We start from the raw sequence: 20,369 nt of genomic DNA, 5'->3' as shown, positions 1-20,369 counted from the left end.
TTGAGTTTAGGTGCAAAGTGGTTAACATATAGATTAGGGTTGTTCAAAAAACACTTTTTTGTCAAATTTCAGTGGGGACCCCCTGGAATTGTTAGGTTGTGTGTAAAAAACCCACAAACCAAATCTGAGCACGTTTGGTTCAGTATTGACCGTGCTACGTCAATTTGAAAATTCAGAAAATGTGACATTTGTACCATGACTACTCATTTTTTTACTGCAAAACAGGTTTATTTATGGCTATTCAATTGCAAAGCAATGCAAAAAAAGAAAAAAAAAATTTTTAGGGGGAGGACAATTCATATTTTTCAAAATTTCAGCCCAAATCTGAATTTTCAAATTGACGTAGCACGGTCAATACTGAACCAAATGTGCTCAGATTTGGTTTGTGGGGTTTTTAGACGCAACCTAACAATTCCAGGGGGTCCCCACTGAAATTTGACAAAAAAGTGTTTTTTTGAACAACCCTAATATACATACATATCAAAGTACAGTCCAAACTTTTAACAGTTCAGCAATTACTTTTTACACGTAATATGTGAACTCTCATACTCTTTTGTAACGACCCAAACACAAGACACTGTTATGAAGCTACAACCACATATCGTATTTCATTTTTTTAAATCATATACATTTCAGGTGATCGGACCTCTCGAGCCCGATGAGAAGTTTGCCTCCGATGACTTCCACTTAATCGAGTCTCTCATATACTCGACAGCAGCAAAAATCATCGATTCGGCTGTCAAGTCATTCAAGAAAGAACTTACAGCACCACAAGGTGATAATAATGCGCAGTACTGTTTGTCAGGTTTAGTCGGCCTTCTTTAAAAAACGATTTTTCGTGTCATAAAACAGGTTTTCGCTTCTCTTAAAATTTTATCAGTTGTATTTAACTTAAATCAAACGATAGATGTCCATATTCGACCCCAATTCGTATGATGAACCACATAGCAAGTAAAAAATCAAATAAACTGTTAAAAAAGACAACGATAGCACAACATTTTAGTAAATGTTATATTACCTTACAAATATTTGCGAATACCTGAATGGAGGACAAAATTGATATTTTTAAATTAGGAAAAAAATGTTGTTGTTACAGTTTGTTAACAACAGTTACGAAATATTTGATTCAGGGAACACTTAATATTAATGATGCGACAGTCGCACCTGACTATATCTTGATTGATTAATCAATATTATTAGCTATAAAATCCACCGGTTGCAAAAAAAATAACACGTTACGTTGAATCAAGTCGTTAAATTAGGTTTTATTGCTGCTCAAATTATTTATTAGGCCTACTAAAGAAATATTTGTTTTTCTACCTACTACAATGAAATATAGATAAGGATATCTGTCGTGCAATCTCAATGCACAATCACCTCCAACTTTTTTGGAGGGTTTATATTGCAAAAGGTAGGCCTTACCACAAAAAATAATAACCTTTGATTGGCCCGAATTTAGAATTGTCTCTTTAACATTATGTTTTCTTCAGTGTTGGCAGTCCCAACAACTAAATGTATCTAATATATAAAGTAAAAAAACAGCTCCTCTGGTAATTTTATTTCTTGACCAACGTTTCGGCAACCTATGCAAGCCGTCTTCGTCAGGGTGAATGACATTGAACGCTTGTACAATAAACGGAAAACACACGAAGAAAAAAAGCAGAAAAAACGCGAGCAACAAAACGATAATGGTATCTAAATGTCATTGAACAATTTCTCACCAATTGTCAACAGGAAGCGACCTGATTATGAAGCTTAACAGTCACCTTGCCTCGCAACCGAAGTCCGACTTGGAGCGACGTGACCTTTCCAACTTGCGACAGCAGCACAGCGTCATAAAGATCGCGGGCACGGAATCGGAAACTTCACCTTACGACATCACCCTAGTGGTTGACCCAGCCAGTGAGAAGGCGCAGGAAATTATCCCCATTGTTATGGTAAGGGAATCAATTTGCAACAGTAATGTGCGCCACGTTCTTTCTATTCATCTTCAATTCAATGCTCAACCACCAAAGGTTATATATAGCGGTTTTCTGCCTAACATTTAACCCTTTATTGTTTCGAATTTCGGTGGTTTACAGGTTAATTGTTCGTTAAAAATTAAAATTATAATTGCATTACAGCCTTTTGTGAAGCTCGTGTGTTTTCTAGTTAAGATTTGTCATATTCAGGTGCTCCATGAAGCACTTGGAGCAAATGTGAAGATCTACATGAACTGCCGTGAGAAACTTTCAGAGTTGCCCATCAAACGATTCTACAGATACGTGATAGAGCCTGAACTCAAGTTTAAGGTGATAAAATTATCTTTCATTTTACCAACGCCAAGTCTGAAAGTAGTATTTACTATAAAACATTTTATATGTATAATGATATAAGTATATAACAAAAAAATTAATACCGAGTGAGCATAACAACGAATGCTAACACCTGGTAACACAGGAATAACAGCAACTTAACAGGGTGTCTTGCAGCATAAGCATTAGACATGTGTTGCCATATCTACAAGATTAGTCATGCATTAAAGCAATCATATATTAAATCAGCCGGTAATAGAATGTTATAAAGCAGGGTTTCCCAAACTGTGGTCCGCGGACCACTGGTGGTCCGCGACCACTGCACAGGTGGTCCGTGGCGATATGACAAGAAATTAAATGCTTGCACAGTCATATATGTTGTACAGCAGGGGCCGACAACCTACGGCCCGTGGGCCGTAATTTGTCCTTTGACAAACTAGACACGAGTCCATTTCTCATACTTTTTGACTATTTTAACTACGTAAGTGCGAAAAATTTTCGCGCTTTGCGTTAACGATCTTTATACATCAGGTTTGTTTACGTTATGATGCTGTCATTTGAACTAGATTAGCGCTTCTTGTGCTGTGGAGGACTGACCCCAAGTGCCGTCGCATACAAACAGAAAACGTCATCAAAAATATTGGACATACATTTTTAATTTTTATTTTGGAAATGTAATAAAAACTTCCAAGAAATTTGAAAGAAATGCCGGTATACCCAGAAAAAATCGCGCTCGCCAGGTGCGCCCGGAATACAGTATGTTAACAAACACTGAACTAGATTAACCATTAACGTTATCGCGTTTTATCAAAGTGGTTTTATTACACTTTTCAATATGAATAACGACGTGTGGACTCGAATTTTGAACCTAACAAACGCTTTTTGTCCCGCTTTGCGCCAACACTTTACTGCCTCCTTGAAAGTAACTAAACACGATTTTAAGTGCAAAAACATATCCGAAGCTCGCCTGATTAACAGTTGTTCTAACATTTTAATAACATAATTAATTTTGTGCGGCCGCAGAGACCTTTCTGAGTTTGGTTTTAACCGGCGACTAGAAAAAGTTTGCTGACCCCTGTTGTACAGTATGTGTACTCTTTCAAAAATAATTAAATTGCCCCAGTTATTCACAACTTAATGATTTCGAAAGCTTTTGCTATCCAGTATCGTAAAGCTTACTTGTTGCGCTTTGAATTTATGATAAATTAATGTTTTAAGCAAGGGACGCAATCTCATCCGTCCCATTGATGTTGTCAGTTTTGTAAATATATAAAATTTAGTTTTGTTTATTTTTTGCTTTGTATTGCGGTCCTAGAAAAACAGATTAACAAAAAGTGGTCCAAAAAAGTTTGGGAAACCCTGGTATAAAGGACAAACAAATGGAATTAAGAAAAGTAAACTTAACGGTTTCAAATCAATAACGTTCCATTTCGACAAATCAATAAACGCTGCATATACATGACGCTCATCAGTTTCCATTGCTTGGAAGAACAAAAGCAAGTAACAAAACTTGTTTTTCTGGTGGTAATGAAATAAGGCCGATGTTGAAACTCGAATATAGGTCTTTTCTTGTCTTTGTCAGGTCGACAACAGCATGTCGAACGGCCCACACGCCAAGTTCATTGATTTGCCGTCCAAGTCCATACTGACCTTAACCATGCACCCGCCCGAGGGATGGCTGGTCGAGGTAGTTAAGGCTGTCCACGACTTGGACAATATCAAGTTGGAAAAGGTCGACAATTCGGTTCAGGCCGAGTACGAGCTGGAGTGTTTCGCGCTGGAGGGACACGCAAAAGATCTTACCTCGGGTATGCGTTGCTTTTGGCACCTAAGTTACGTTTGTCTCTGTCCCAGCTCCCAACTGTTCATATTCCGACTTAGTTTTTTTTATTTTGGGCTAAACGTCTGTAGTTACACCAGTTAGGCCAGGGGTCGGAAACCTTTTTAGCTAAGGGAGCCATAAAAGCCAAATGTCCTTTGTTGTATTTCCATGAGAGCCATATAATACTTTTTTAACAAGCTAGTTATAGGTTGGAAAAAATAGTAAATTGAGCAGGCCCTCTATTTTGTTCTCATTTAAAGGAAATAACATACTTAGCACGAATAAATGAACTAGCTAAGTTTGTTGCACTGAATATGTGATATTGGAAATCACCTTGATCCTTGCAAGATAAATGTCGACCTTAATTCCTGACAATTTATTCGATGCGCGAAATATATATATATCTATCTTTTTTTAATAGTGTCTGACCTGAATTGCTAGCTTTGGAGGATTATGCTGTTAGCTTAGTTTGCAGAAATTTGATTACGCATTTCCGATGGAAATAACAGGGCCTTTTGGATATAAAGAGATTCCCTCAAACGGGATAACAGTAAAAAAATAGGATTCGCGCTAAATCGCCGAAAAATTTGCTTCTATGTGTGTTAACAAGGAGAAATAAGGTAGGAAAGCGGCTGTGACCGCGTGCAGTTTTATTCAAATCATGCTACGAAATGGTAGCTTAGATTTATCTGCAAGCAAGATTCTTTCATCAAAAGAGCCATACGTCGCACGAAAAAGCCGTATACCCCTGAGTTAGGCGAACAGTTTACCACGCACATCGGGTGGTGTGACGTAATATGACGAGGGTTTCAATTACCAACACTAAACGAAGGTAACTAATAAACACGCAAAGAAAATCTTAAACTTTTCTAAATAAAAAGAAAAATGTGACATCACTTTTAAGACCTTATACACATTTTGGGGCAAATATCTTGGCTTGACCACTCCAACAAATTGTGTGCAGAAAAGCATTAAACGAATAGAATTTGGTTTATTGCTGTAAAATGTAAAGGGTGCTAAAAGGGAGGGAAATTAATAGCTCACAGACTAAAAATTCTGAAAACCCTAGGTAAACCATACTAAAAGGCTTTCTGCCGAACGCCTGTCATTACATAATATGCCGTAGCATTTGTAAACTATTTAATAATATTCGTGGGAATCCCAATTTTGAAATCGTCCAAAAACCTTGAGTTTACCAACCTAGACAATAACACTTAAAACGACGCATCATCCAAGTTTCGTATAAAACTAGCATATCATGATTAAATATATAACCCACTTGTGCATTTTGTAAGGATTAAGGTCGTGTTTGTGACCCGCGCAACAAAAAGGTTTGCCATCCCTGATAAAAAAAACGATGTCAGTATTTAAATAACCACTTATTTAGCTGCGAGAAACCAAATTGTATCTTAACAATTATATCAGCAAATCTAACAATTATTTTGTCTTTGTTAGCTATATGTTAATTCAAAACACACAGTGACTTTTGACAGACTGATACAACGTATTTGATCATTAAATGTCTATGATTGTCTTAGAAATGATTTGCGTATTAATAATCTTGCCCTATGTCTTTAAATATAGTCTTGGAATTTTAGGTTTTTTATTTTCAACTTGTTTGGATAGTGCTAGTCAACTGTTAGTTATTTTGTTAATGACATTTATACAGTTTTCGAATTATGTATGAAACATGTTGAGTGATTCACTAACTTTTGAAAACGTTAGTCTTTGAGCTTAGTTCATAAAAAAGCCGGGCGACCTTGTTTGGGGATTCATGTATTTCTTGCGTACGTTATCGTCACAAGCTTATTAATCGCGATTGTTTTACTTTGTGTTATAAATGTGTTTGACTACCTGGGACCGGTGTTTTTCCACCTCACATTGATTCTTACAACACTAAGGTACTTCTCCGCGTGGTCTTCAGTTCACGTTAGGAGTTAACAGCAGCTCGGTGTCGGTAGATACCATCGTGATGGCAAACCTCGGATATTTTCAGCTCAAGACCACGCCTGGTGTGTGGCACCTTAACCTGCGTGCTGGAAGGTCGCGCGAAATCTACCAAATTACGAGGTCGGTACCTGGCAAGCGTGGGAGACGTTTTATTAAAAATATGTTAAGTTTAATGTAAAATTTTATTTATTTTTTGCCAGCTGGATTTTGTTTGTTAAAATATAAAACGATTCGGTTGAAATAAAATAGTTAGCCACGAGGTTTAGCTGGCAAATTTTGATAACAAATCAAAACTATTTAGCTGAGTATTGTGTTGTGAAAGGTTATTCCAGTTATAACGGTTTCCTTAAGATAAATTTGATGTAAAATAAGTACGAACATAATTTTCCAAAATTTAAACATTCATACAAAAACATTAACTACACTCGCGTTTTATACGATGTTAAATGAAGTAATATGTTACAGCCATGAGAATACCGATTCTTCACACGGCAGAAATGATGTCATTGTGCTGATGGACAGCTTCAAAAGCAAAGTTATATCGGTTAAGGTGGGCAGCTTGCAAGTTTGCATGCATTTGATAGTTTGAGTTCGATTTGCTCATTGTTGTTGGTTAAACGGCATATTTTGTATCTTCTGATTTAGGTGTCAAAGAAACCGGAGATGGTGGACGTTGCACTTTTGGATGAGGAAGAATCAAGCGAATCAAAACAAGAAGATAAAAATGATTCTGGTGGCATTTGGAACTCTATCGCTAAGTAAATGATTTTGTTTGTATACTATATACAACAATTTTTTAGGCGTGTTTGTAACAAGTTGGTGTAACTGTTACGTACCAACCCAGACTCGATATTATCCAAACATCTTTACCACGCAAATATATATCATTTAAAAGCAGCAAGATTACTGGCGTCAAGAATCTTTTAGTTTTTACTCACAAATATTGCTGTCAGCAAATCTAAATTCATTAGATAACATAATATCACTGTTAGTGTGTCAGCTTTTTTTCTTTTTTTATAAAATGTTTTGTGAAAATGTAAATCACTACCAGGGACAGGGATATGCAACACAAATATCTCCCATCTTGTTGAAGCAACTCATACACCGTATTGCTGTATTTATTACCATGCCTCTCGGAACGCTTTTTGTGTTAACAACTTGCAAACTACACATATTTTTCATAACAGTTACTACTGACTTTTAACAACTTCGCAGTACGCTAACCGGGGGAAGTAGCGACAACGAGCACTCGAAAACATCAGGCGACGACCTCTCCGCAAACGGAACGGACGTCCTCAATATTTTCTCCCTCGCATCTGGACATCTTTACGAGCGACTGATGCGGATCATGATGCTTAGTGTTCTCCGCCACACCAAGACACCAGTCAAGTTTTGGGTACTCAAAAACTACATTTCTCCACAGTTCAAGGTGCGATTCACACTTACTTTACTGCAAATATCAAACCGTATCTCTGTTATACAAAAAAAGGCGAGTAAAACGTGGGTATCGAAGATGCTCTATGACTTGATTGTACGTCACAATGCTGCAAGTATTTTGGCCAAATGTTTCACAGTAGGCTACAACTCGTTTAAGTGTTAAACTTTAAGACCATTTGTATGTGAAAGCTAAGAAGTGTTTTAGTTGCATACTGTTGCGTTATTAAATTTTGGGTTTATTTTGATTTTTGAAGGTCCACCGGTCCGCAAAACTTGTTCTTAAAGTTTTACCGGTCCGTATGCTAAAAAGGTTGAGAACCACTGCTCTATGCGGCTACAGAGACAACAATAAAACAAAAAACTTTTCAGTATTTTACGTTGTATGTGCACGACTTTACGGTTGGACTATAACAATCCACGTTTAGTTGTCTTGGAATGGTTAAACGAATGTGGGACTAGCATCGAAATAAACAAACATTGTTCTATCTTAACCTGCTTATAACCCTTGATTTTTGCAGGATTTTATCCCACGAATGGCCGAGGAATATGGATTCGACTTCGAAATGGTACAGTACAAGTGGCCAAGGTGGCTGCGTCAACAAAAGGAAAAACAAAGAACAATGTGGGGGTGGGTACAAACGTTTCAGTTTGTTAGCAGATCTTTTCGTGTAATTTTCCATGGAGTATATTAGTTAAACCACATACTAACGTTATATAGATACAAGATTCTTTTCTTGGATGTACTTTTTCCTCTTGGAGTAGATAAGATCATATTTGTGGATGCGGATCAAATTGTTCGTGCTGATCTCAAGGTAGATTACCAAAGCTGTCTGTTTTTCAGTTTTCTCCGTAAGCATATCATCTGCCCATTTACTGTATATTGAGAGAAAAACGGTATATAAATTATGAAAACCATTAGGCTTAAAAGTCATATTATTTATAACTTATACTACTTTTGGTTGAACAATTTTCTAATGTGTACTGTATATGGTGGTTTTAAGCATTTTACAATACTTACAAGTTTTAACCATATTTTGGGTTAAAGTGATATCAATATTGCAGCTTATTCAGTTCATCTCCATATTCGAAGACAATTTTTAACTATACATTCTTAAAAAATCAAGTTGTATATGTGTAGTTGTTACGTGCGTACACAAAACCTAACTTTTCTGAATATGCAGGAATTACGTGACATGGACCTGGAGGGAAATCCTTACGGCTACACTCCGTTTTGCGACGACAAAAAAGAAATGGACGGCTTTCGCTTTTGGAAGGGGGGATACTGGGCGAGCCACCTTGCTGGACGGAAATACCACATTAGGTATCGAAAAACTTGCGCTCAGATCAGTGTTAGCCTAATCCAATATCGGGAATGTCTGTTTAATTTTGTCCAGCAATATCAAATTTTATACCAGTAAGACGTGAAAAGTGGCTTTCTTTTTACTCTTTTCAACCGAACTTATCGCAAACAAATTTTGTGTTAACAGCAGATTAGCATTGCTGTTTAGTCTGACATTTTTGTTTCATTCTTGCCAGTGCAATTTATGTGGTCGATTTGAAAAAATTCCGCCGAATTGCGGCCGGTGACAGACTGCGGGGACAGTACCAGGGGCTTTCCCAGGATCCAAATTCACTAGCAAACCTGGACCAGGACCTTCCCAACAATATGATCCATCAGGTAAGCACCGACATACAACATCAACATTCAACAAGCAAGTAATTTAAAAATTTGCACTTATTATGTTAAGCAATTTTATTCTACACGTTATTTGATAATATAGTGTTTTTTACCCTTCTTTAGGCCGCAGAACATTTTTGTATTTGCATGTAGGTGTAGGCTGTAGGGCAGTGGTCGGCAAACTTTTTTGTCGCTGCCCAAAGTACTCTTTTCAAAGCTATTGAAGGCCTACTAAGTAAAACGACTGCCAAAAAGGGCGGATTCAGGATATTTAATTTTAAGGTGAAATATAACATGGCGCCTTGGTGCCCAAAACACTGCCATATCATAATGTTTAACATACTATAAAACAAATGTTTAACATACTATAAAAAAGAATATACGCGCGAAGCGCGAGTTTTTTTTAAATTAGGTACAGTTTAAGTTGGCAAAAAATATAGTTCGACATGCTCCCAGGACCACATTTGGCACGTGGTGGTTTCCAAGCTAAGCCGATTTAACAATTCAATGCCACACCAACTTTTAAAATAAAGTGTCATGAATGTACGGCTATCACGCGTCCCACAACTACATTATAACACTAAGTTATTTAAAAAGTAACTCGCGGCCCACTAAAAATGGCTCTGCGGCTCACATTTGGGCCGCGGCCCACAGTTTGCCGACCACTGCTGTAGAGCATCAAAAAAAAATTATTGTAGCTTCGGGTTTACTTTGTCCTTAGAAGTTTTATATATTTTGACAATTTTCATACAATTTTTTGGCTTAAAAAAGTATTTGGGTCCGGCATTTTTACGAGGAAGGCAAAGGGGTCCGCCATGTAACAAGTTTGAAAACCGCTGGTTTCGACCAAGCTGTCTTAGTTTTTTTTTGTTCAACCTTTCAATTCGTTTTTTTTCTGCATTCACTTATGTAGGCATAATATAATGCCTTTTTTAAAAGTTGATTTGTTGTGCAATGCTTTAGCAGTAGATTGTAAACCACTGTATTATTTTTAAAGACTACCTAACGAGATTCAAACCACCGAAAAATCTCTTCTTCGTGTATCATGTTCAAATTTTTCAAATATCAAAACCAAAAAAGCCGTTCATGATTGGGAAAATGGCTCTTCCGAAAAGCTATAGTCAAATATAGCATCTTAGCTGACGCTGAAAATATTATCGGTAGCTTAAAACTGAAGGCAAAGCCGCTTTCAAATAACACGGTTTAAAAACGTTTGGATACAACAATGAATGGTAAAAAGCCCCTTATAGGCTTAGAAGAAATGCCAAACATTTTGAGTTTTTTACAAGCATGGCATAGCAGTATTTTTACAAGCATGGCATAGTTTGGGGAATTAGCGTCGGATGAAGCTGCCAACATGACTGGATGTCTCCTTTAAAACTGTGCTAGATATATCAGTAAAAATCGTAAATGAAATTCGTAGTCGAGCTTTAAATTCAAGGCGTATTAAACTGATATGTGATACTACGGGTTCACAGCATCAGCATCTTCTTCTTATTTACGGTGGTTGTCAAGAGGCGCGTTCTTAGCGGCTGTTTGATCTCAGGTAAGCCGCAAAACACTGTTTGCAAGTGACTTATTCTTCATTAGCATAATTTTTTATGGATGAAGTTTGAATGAGTAAGCTTGCAAATACTTCTTGAAGAAATGCGAAATCATCCTTTTCTTCCTAGCTTTCAACGTTATTTCCAGCAAATGACAATCCACGAAAAAAAGATCTCAGCAAAATGATGTCTTTATCGAAGATTTCAAAATTTCCAATTAAAGCGACCTTTACTTTTAGTGAAAAAAAATCCCTCGTGAAATAAATATCCGTCTCTTAGCCACAAAGCGGTCAAAATGGTAAAAATATTTTCGACAACTTACTTATGTGAGAACGGATTTTCTTCTATATCTCTGGTCTTAATCAACAGAGAAATCAAATCAAGCAGAGAGTCGATTGTCACTTCGCCAGCTACTTTTGAAACTGAGATGTGGCAGTAAAGGTTTTTTCTATCAACTGTATGGCTAAGCGATATTCGATTCGTTAATGGCATGGTTTTAAAGTAGGCATGCAACTTTATCTATTGTGCTTCATACTCGGGCCGGATTAAGGGTACTGCGGGCCCGAGTTTATTTGCTAGAGAAAGGCCCATTTTTTCAAACCAAGATACAAAAGGTAATAAAAATACATACATGCTAAATTGAAATAATTTACTGCAAAATGACATTAACATAACATAAAAGCATGTATTAAATATAACTAATTGTCATGGACTCATAGTGTATTACTATTACAATGTATATTTAAAATTACTATTTCCTAGCCTTCGAGGTAAATAGTTATTAACTCGTCAAAGGGAAAAAGATCGTTCTTTTTGTATGATCATCAGATTCATAACAAGCGTATAGCTATTTACATTTAGAAAACTCTCAGTGATCTTGGTCTGAATAATTATTCTATATAGCCACATGATTTTGTCTCAGTAGCTTTTTTCTTGAGAGAATCTTTTACATATGCCACAAATTGATTACATTTTTATGAGAAGTCTTCCCTAAAAACAATGTCTTCAGTAGCCATATTTATTGTAAAGTTGTCAATGACCCCAAACACTTTATTAATACTGTCATAAGCTACAATCCTTTTCGGCAATTTCTGAATCAGTTTATCACGGGTGGGAATGAATGTTTGAATTTGAAATGCTTCCTTGGGAGTTAAATGTGCTGATGGGCCATCATCATGTGTTTTCTTTCGATTACGAGATGCAACAGCTTTGTAGTTTGGTTGTGTGTTTTAGTAACTCCCTTTTGTTCATAGATATCAAAATTGCCCTTCATTGTTTGAATCACCGTTTGTAAAGATTTAAAGAGCCTAACACCTGTTGAACTATCAACATTTGAAGTTTGCAGATTAATGCTACATTTATCAAAAGGTTGTAGTATGTCATTCCAAATATCAAAAAATATGCCGATTTCCAGTAGTTGAAAAGAATAATTCAGACTTCAAAGAGTTATTTCAGACTGTCTCTTGTATCTGCTTTTTTTCATGTGCGTTATCCTGAATATGTTCAAGAGCAACATGTATATGACAAAGTGCATAATTAGTTTCTGCATTAACACTCCATCGTGTTTGTGAAAGTGATTTTGTAACTCGGCGACCTTTTTCAAGTGAATCTGTTGAGTTCTTCCATCTATGTTTTAATGCAGAGAAAAGTTGTGTACCTCTTTAGTTAAGCCAAAGAATGGCACAGCTTCAATACAGCGACCCACAAGGTTTAATGAATGAGCAGCACAAGATATGTAATCTGCCACTTTATTTTAAGGTGTGCTTGCATTCCTGAGTATTTTCCACTCATGTTTTTTGCATTATCAAAACCCTGACCCCTGCAAAGTCCAATATCAACTTTATACTCTGTCAAAAAGTTTGTTAGGTAAGATGCAAGCTGTTTTCCTGTATATACTTTATAAAGATAAAAAATAATATTGATTCAATAATACCGATAATTTTCATCATCCTTTGATCCATTTTTTCATCCAAACCACAAAAGCAAAATCTCTTTTAGAAATACAAATAATTATTTTCACCGCACGTTGTAGAACCTTTATCCAATGATTTCAAGTTTCCAAAAACTGTGATTCTAATTGGGCATTAATTCGTTAAGATAAATTACCTCTTGGATGAAATATGCCTGAGACAGCAGTGATATGTTGAGTGCTTTTAACATGTTTACTGATATAAGTAGGGTTTTTCCAGTCGTTAAAAGTTAAAACCCATACAGAATTGTCCTGATTTGTTATCAGCGAACAAACAGCAATAAAAACAGTAAACCTTGTGTGTACTGTGTGAATACCGAAGCCATTGTCGTTTACCAATCTCCTTATTTAACTTCTCATACTCAAACCTTCCTTTTAAAAGATAAGGACTTTGTTTTGAATACTAACGTTTTGTAGCTGTGAAATCAGATTCCCAGTTCTGGCATTGTTTATGGCCTTTTTCGCACCAGTAAGATAGAAATTCTTCATCTATAGGATAAATATTTCATTTTACTTGGTCACATGTAGGTATTTCTGTGTCAGTATGTGCAGCATCAATTTGAGTATGTTCAGTAGTTATTTCTGAAGTGTTTGCACTCTTATTTAATGCATCACCATCCTGTTCCTGACGCTCAGTTAGCTGTCCAGTTTCAGTCTTTAACGTAGAAGTAACCACTGCACCTGTTTTATATTTTGGAAATACTGGATCTGTATCAGATAAATCTGGCTGTCTTGTTTTGACGAAAAGTAGGTAAATAGTCTTGGAGTTTGCTTCAGCAAAGCTTCTCTTTTTCTTTTTTCTGCAGCCGTGTTTTAGTTTTTTGCATCCACTTTTTTCTTTGACATGCTGTAATTAGCGCAGCAATGTGGGCAAGCACACAGATAATAAAAAATACTAATATTTCTCTATCTCTCTCTGTTAATGTAATAAATGAAACAGTCAGGCAACCGAATTGAATTGGTTTAGATAATAATTTTAGTAGGAGATAATTCGGTAGTTACTAGTAATCGGGATGGCCAATTCAGAATAACTTCACTATTTCGGATCTATCCTATTCTGGATTTTTTACTTCAAATATTTTGAAGGAATATTATGAAGCTGTAGGCCTAGTCATTTAGTGCTGCTACAGTACCGGTAATTTACAAGCTGGAACTTGTCTAAAAACTGGTACCAGAAGCGGAGTAGCCTACCATAACTCCCGTAAGCATAGAGCCCTAGACCTAAATCAAAAAAACAATCTAACCTAACAACTAACACAAAAAATCTCATTCTAACTAGGCTAGAAAATAAATCAAGTCTGCTATTATTTAAAAAAAAAGAATGACAATAATTCAATGATCGTGCAACAATGTACCAGGTTGACAAAACTAATTCGCATATTTAGTAATGGTGACATCGGACGCCACAACTGTATTGGATTATAACTATTGAATACCAAAAAAACTAACTAACTCTAATCTAGGAAGCCCCTTGATCTTGAGGGCCCTTAGGCCTAGGCCTCACGGGCTTCATAGCTAATCCGGCCCTGTCCCTAAAAGTAATAAAAACAATAAATCACGTGAATTACAGAACCTTATCACACTAGTTTAGTTCTATTTAATTTAATTTATCTTATACTCTGTCTTACAAGTTACTTACACGTTAATAAAACTGTGAGATAAATGATTAAACAATAAATAAGCTGTTTCTATGTGATACAGTACAGAGACTACTGCATAAATGAAACGGTTTATTTATGCACTCACACACAATTAAGGCACATATTGACTCGATTCAGCCATTCGTTTTCAAGCAAAACTGTACTGGCACTAGATCTGTATCACTATCAGCTTTACAAACATTTTGTTTTCAAGTGGTTAATCGTAAACAAATTTGAAAATATTTTTTACAACTAAACAAAAGTTTTTTCTACTTAGGTTGGAATTAAATCGTTACCACAAGAGTGGCTTTGGTGTGCTACTTGGTGCAGTGAAGAATCAAAGCAAAACGCCAAAACTATCGACTTGGTAAAAATTACTGTTTTTCTGCATACATATTAGCTCTATTTAGTTCGATTTTATTATGTAACTTGACTTCATTGTTATCTGGAGGTGAACTCTTAGTTATTCTAAATGTTATTTTTAAGCATTTTTGTTGAATGATATTCCTATGTTTGGCAGAACTGTGGTGGTGTTTAATTAATTTTTATTTCCTCTTTATTCGAGCTAAACTTGCAATGTAAGTGATGAAGCGTGAAAATTCTAGTACTTTTCCGCATTGGTTTCCATATTCTTTCTCAGGCGAGTGGTTTTTAATTTGTTTAGTTGTTTCTTTGTCTATTGTAGTGCAACAATCCATTGACTAAAGAGCCAAAGCTAACTGCCGCTGTACGAATAGTAGCGGAGTGGCCGGAATACGACAATGAAATCAAGGCATTACAAGAACGGCTATCGAACTCGCATACGATACCAAAGAAAAGTGGTATGCCATTTGCAATTTACTGAGATTGTGTTATGTGTGAAGGCTTAAAAAAATAGTTTAACAAATTTGCTTGGAGTATTTAATTTATTTAAAATCTAAGATCAGGGAACTGATTTCTGCTTGTTGAGGCATATATTACAAAATTTATCTAATTCCTAGGGCATTTATTTCTTTTTCAGAACCTGACGAGAAGCAAAGGATTACGCATGAAGATCTGTAATATTGGTCAATTTCGACTTTTTCCTATGCATTTCACCTCGGCTAAATTAAATTGGAGAATTTTGTCACACATGCACTTGTTGAACCTCTGCATATAAATTGGGAAAATACTGAACTCCTATTTATAAATCGGCTTTCATTGATACATGTTCTCTTTTCTTTGTGATATTATTCGTTCTTGTGTTCCACTTTTGCTACGAGTACTAGGAAATAAGTCTTGTTTTTACAAGGTAAACGCACCACCCATCCGCTGCAGTGGATGTACACTGTGCGTAGTGCAATGTGTTTTCAAAACTTTTTTGATAAAATTTTGATCACGTTCAGGTATTCCTGGTAACCAAACAAGACTTTACCTAACGCTATACGAGACGCGTAACGGAAGTTGAATGCCAAAGTTAACTTAAAATACTTTTTGTGTAAGACGCCAAAGTATACAAAAAAAAAATACAGATATACAACGAGATAAGTAGGTCATCGTATTAAAGTCGCTTGTTTTTCTGCCAAAAATGGCTCTGCATCTTTCCACTAAATATTTGCGATTTGCTTAACCTTAAATACCCTACATACAATAGTTTAAGTAAACCTGGTAAAAAAGCATAAACATAAGCAACATTTGATTCCGTGTCAAACAATCGGACACCAGAGATCAAAAATACTTCTGTTTTAACCAGGTCGTTTTTTTTAAGTTAAATGTGAATCACTTTTTAGTTTCACATATGGTTTGAGTATCTCTAATATTGTTAACTACTTTAGTCTGACTCTAGTCTGGAAAATAAAGTATACTGTGCGCGTAAATCGCCCTGATATCTCCGGGGTTTTTTCTCGGGCAAGTTAAGAACATGTGACTTTACTAACAGCATACTTCCCGCGAAAAAAATACGTAGGTAATGTATAAGTATGCTAAAATTGTGATACCGGATACAAACAAAACGATCTAGTCTGTTTATTGATGCAACTCAGGTGTCCGATTCGCAGCCCGACGAAGGATTGTAGGCTATATTTGATGCAATCAGTAGTGGTGTATTTTTATTAACTCTGTAACGTTGTGGTTTTATAACGAAATTTCTTAACTTTTGGCGAACCCACAAAGCAACATGATTAGAACGCCAATCGTGACTGACGGCGAAGCTTACTTGTTTTAGACCAGTGATTCTCAAACTTTTTTCAAAAAATTACTCTACGGTCGCCAAGCAATTTTTTTAATTGCTCACGGCCCCCTTAAAAATATGCACAAAATAACTAGTTGTTTTTAATGGTATCAAATGAAGCGGGTGTACTTGTAGTCTTAACTCTAAGATTGGCTTGTTGATACGTCACGCAAAAATCACTTTATTTGAATGAAGCTATCACGATAAGTTTTTAAACCGTGTCCGTACAGCCCACAGTGGCAGTGCAGCAAGCTGTAAAAACGTAATTCTCATTAGCACAAAGCAATACTATGACGTCACAATTCAACTCCCGGCTAGCAATCACGTGAATGAACCACTAATCCTATTTTGTGATAACGAGCGCAAACACTTAGGAATTACAAATAGAGTTAGCTCCACCAGGCAACATATCAATAGATAGAAATCGCTCTTCTGGTGTGAACGAAGACCGACGTTTCGGCAGCAGATGCCAGCTGACCTCATCAGGGTTAATAATTAAAACGAGAGTCCGTTAGCCATCTTATATACAGAGAAGTAAAAAATTGAAAAAACGTAGATTAATAATTCTAGACGTCGCTGAAGTATGCGATAAGCCGTGACGCGCCGGAGTCATCCGGTGCAGGACTGCGCCGTCGGACAACGAGCGTTTTTCAGCTATTGCGTATAGCTACAACGACGAGTAGATTGCCGGATACCAGGAATCCTTTTTATTCATGGTGTTAGGAGATTTGTCAATCCGGAATGATTCAATGAACCGTCTTTTGTAATAGTGCGGTTCCCAGTCTAGAATTTTACAATTATCCCAATCAATTCCGTGTCGGAGTTCAACCGCATGCTCTGCCAGAGCTGACCGGGATGCCCTTTCGTGGCGGACATCACGCATGTGTTCCAGAAAGAGGCGATCCACCAGAAGAGCGATTTCTATCTATTGACTTTGGAATTACGTTAGTAATGTCACTTTGCGCGTATATCGAGCCTGAGTTTGGCTTTTGTCCCACAATTTAGGCCTATTTACGGTTACTTATATTTAGCTTGTTAAGCTTGGTTTGAAAAGTAAGTTGCGTGAAAATCTTATTTTGATTTTTATTAGGTGCTTCGCGGTCCCAGAAAATTGTCTCGCGGACCACAGTTTGGGAACCACTGTTTTAGACTATTTTGCACGTCATTTCGAACGTTTTAATAACGGTTTTTCTCAACGTAATCCATCTTAAAATGTAACCTAATTATAACGCCATACGTGACGTACAAACAACGTCGAATCTAACTCCTTTGGGGACGGGATGGATGTCATTTCAAACATTGTGGTAATGTTTTTCTCAAACGTTGCAACAAACCAATTTAGAAGCCATACGTGACAACCAACGTTGAAACAACCTTCTTTGGGGCCATTTTTTGACGTCATTTTAAGCGTTTTAATGACGTTATTTTTGCGTCTTGACTAACCGCACTGCTGTCTGATTAGAACGTTAAACGTAACGTACCGTTAATAATTATTATAGTTATCAAAGCGAACTTGTTTTAGGCCATTTTATACGTCATTTTGAACGTTTAATACAATTATTTCTTAATAGTATTACAAACCTAAATGTAACCAGTTTAAAACGACATACGTCACGTACACGCAAAGCTGATCACTAATGTTAGAGCTAACTTTTTATAAGACAATTTTGGATGTTTTCACAAACATTAAAATAACTTTATTTCTTGACGCTGAGACAACTACAAGACATCCAATTTAGAACATCATGTGTGATGTAGGCTACAAACATATATAATGACTGAAGTCGACCCTACTTCTTTGAGACGATATTGGACGTCATTTTAAACGTTTTTATAAGGTTATTTCTGAACATCGCGTCAAACCACAATCCAAACAATCGTGCAACGTCATAAATGACGTACAAAAAACGTTGTTTACTTACATTAAAGCTACATACTTCCCAAGGATGAAAATTATTAAGATTTTATTTTTGTTAACGAGCAAGGTTTCCAAGGGATGCGTAGGTTTCGGGACATATCTTGGAAATACCAATATTATATGCACATAATTTCGCTTCAGTACCTATAAAATTAATATTTACATACGATTTTATATCAGTATAAATTTATATACAAATCGATGTTTTTCCATTAGTATAACTTAGTAAAACTGAATTACTAAATACGAAGTATGATAATTAAGAAGCAGAAAAAAACATTAAGTAATTAAATTTATTAATTAACTTTTGACAAAGTTTTTTTTAGGTCAGCGGTTCTCAAACTTTTTAAAAATTTTGCCTTTGCAATTATTTTAACTTTTCGCGGCCCTATAAAAAAGCCATGGGCAGTTGCCCATGTTTCTTGTATAGTACATTAGTGCAGTCACAATTCATTCTAATGTAACAACTTTTTAACTAATGCGAGCAAATCGCTAATAACAGGATATAGTCCGGCGTAATATACTGTATGCTTTATGATGTCACAGGAGACATCATAAAAAAAACACGCTATATTATCGAATATTTAAGTATAACTAAAGACAATAATGATGACAGATAATGTTTAAAACAGGAACACACAATAGAACATAAAAAGCAGCAATACCCAAAGCAGAAAAATCTATAAAACCATAGTATAGGGCAGTGGTAAAAGCAGTACGAGCGCAAATTATAAACAACAAAATGAATTTGAATTTAACACACGAACGAACATAAAAATTTAATTTTGTTTCAACAATAAATTGCATCCAATGCTATGGTTGCCCCTGCATAGTACTAGTTTTGGTAACCAGTTTATATAAGCATAACCGCATGTCAAGCTCGACTTCCAATAAGCTATATAGGCCTACGATGTTTCGTGATTATTATGCTCATGATTCGGGCCCTAAAATCAGGATGGGGGTTCAATAACAAAATTTAATAGAATCGGCTAATTAAGTTGATTGCATCGAAGTCATTACGAAAATATTACTGAAACTTATGATGGTATTACTTTAAACGAGTTAAAAGAAATGTGGTTTGCTGCATTCGCTGCCATAATTAAGAATATAAAGCGAACTCCTTATATCTGTAAACCACGCTGCCCAAGTTAAGTAACGAAAAGTTTTTTTTTTAAACCAGCCCTTTATATGCACACGTTCGCTTTAATAACCTCATGGCGCTAAATCCCGCTTCACAAACCATTTAAAAAAAACAGCTCTTTATAATACACATCGAAAGAAAGTCGTAGTCAAACAATTTGCGAGGGAAAGTGCTATATTCGCTAGGCCTAATCATAGCTAATTTTCGTTAAATTTTATAGTAGGCTATTAAGACCAACAACATAATAAATCCAAATACGCAGGAGGCTAATATCCAGCACAGTAAAATAAATACCTAAACCTGTCGGAATACGTCCTATAAATTCGTCGGAATAAGGCCTAAATGGTCACAATAACGCCTGAAAGGAAGAGGATATATAGGACGATCGGCCGTTTTGGAGTCAACGGTTGGACGCCCTAGTTTGACCGGTACCATAAGGGCGTCGTTTTGGCATAAGATTTTTTGTCCTGTTTGGGGTTATTAGTGGGGTTAGAAAATGGGTTAGGGTTGAATGGGGTTGTTAGTAATGTACTTAGTGGTGGGTTCAGTAGAAATTTAAGCTTCATATGCCTGATTCTGGTCATTTAGGTCTTATTCCGACTATAGGACTTATTCCAAATTAAACGGTACTACGACTATTAGGTAGCCTACTAGTCCTATTTTGATCTTATTCCGAATTGTGTTTTATTCAGGCGTTGATGTTGTTCCTATCCTGGTCTTAGGGCTGGAGTCTGTTTGAAACATAATATTTGAAAACATTCGCTAAATCCTAATGTTGAAAAACTTAA

The 20,369-nt window shown here is 36.1% G+C and overlaps 1 protein-coding gene across 1 annotated transcript in view; it reads left to right on the top strand.

Annotated features, from left to right (window-relative positions):
* LOC146148187 (UDP-glucose:glycoprotein glucosyltransferase 1-like) overlaps nucleotides 1-15,697 on the top strand; it is a 31,089-nt gene extending 15,392 nt beyond the window's left edge. The window contains exons 20-34 of the mRNA XM_083388346.1: nucleotides 637-775; nucleotides 1,735-1,937; nucleotides 2,172-2,291; nucleotides 3,877-4,102; nucleotides 6,018-6,186; nucleotides 6,532-6,616; nucleotides 6,712-6,824; nucleotides 7,282-7,495; nucleotides 8,022-8,131; nucleotides 8,222-8,315; nucleotides 8,685-8,824; nucleotides 9,040-9,181; nucleotides 14,612-14,701; nucleotides 15,020-15,155; nucleotides 15,335-15,697. Of these exons, the coding sequence (XP_083244472.1) occupies nucleotides 637-775; nucleotides 1,735-1,937; nucleotides 2,172-2,291; nucleotides 3,877-4,102; nucleotides 6,018-6,186; nucleotides 6,532-6,616; nucleotides 6,712-6,824; nucleotides 7,282-7,495; nucleotides 8,022-8,131; nucleotides 8,222-8,315; nucleotides 8,685-8,824; nucleotides 9,040-9,181; nucleotides 14,612-14,701; nucleotides 15,020-15,155; nucleotides 15,335-15,375 (2,022 nt within the window). The 3' untranslated portion in view covers nucleotides 15,376-15,697. The remainder of the gene's footprint in view (nucleotides 1-636; nucleotides 776-1,734; nucleotides 1,938-2,171; nucleotides 2,292-3,876; nucleotides 4,103-6,017; nucleotides 6,187-6,531; nucleotides 6,617-6,711; nucleotides 6,825-7,281; nucleotides 7,496-8,021; nucleotides 8,132-8,221; nucleotides 8,316-8,684; nucleotides 8,825-9,039; nucleotides 9,182-14,611; nucleotides 14,702-15,019; nucleotides 15,156-15,334) is intronic.
* Nucleotides 15,698-20,369: the final 4,672 nt, after the last annotated feature.

The sequence above is a fragment of the Ascidiella aspersa genome, chromosome 4 (assembly GCF_963924565.1).
Source record: "Ascidiella aspersa chromosome 4, kaAscAspe10.2, whole genome shotgun sequence".
In the NCBI taxonomy this organism is placed as follows: Eukaryota; Metazoa; Chordata; class Ascidiacea; order Phlebobranchia; family Ascidiidae; genus Ascidiella; species Ascidiella aspersa.
The sequence above is the reverse complement of the archived record's forward strand: the minus strand, read 5'-3'. Positions and strand labels throughout refer to the sequence as shown.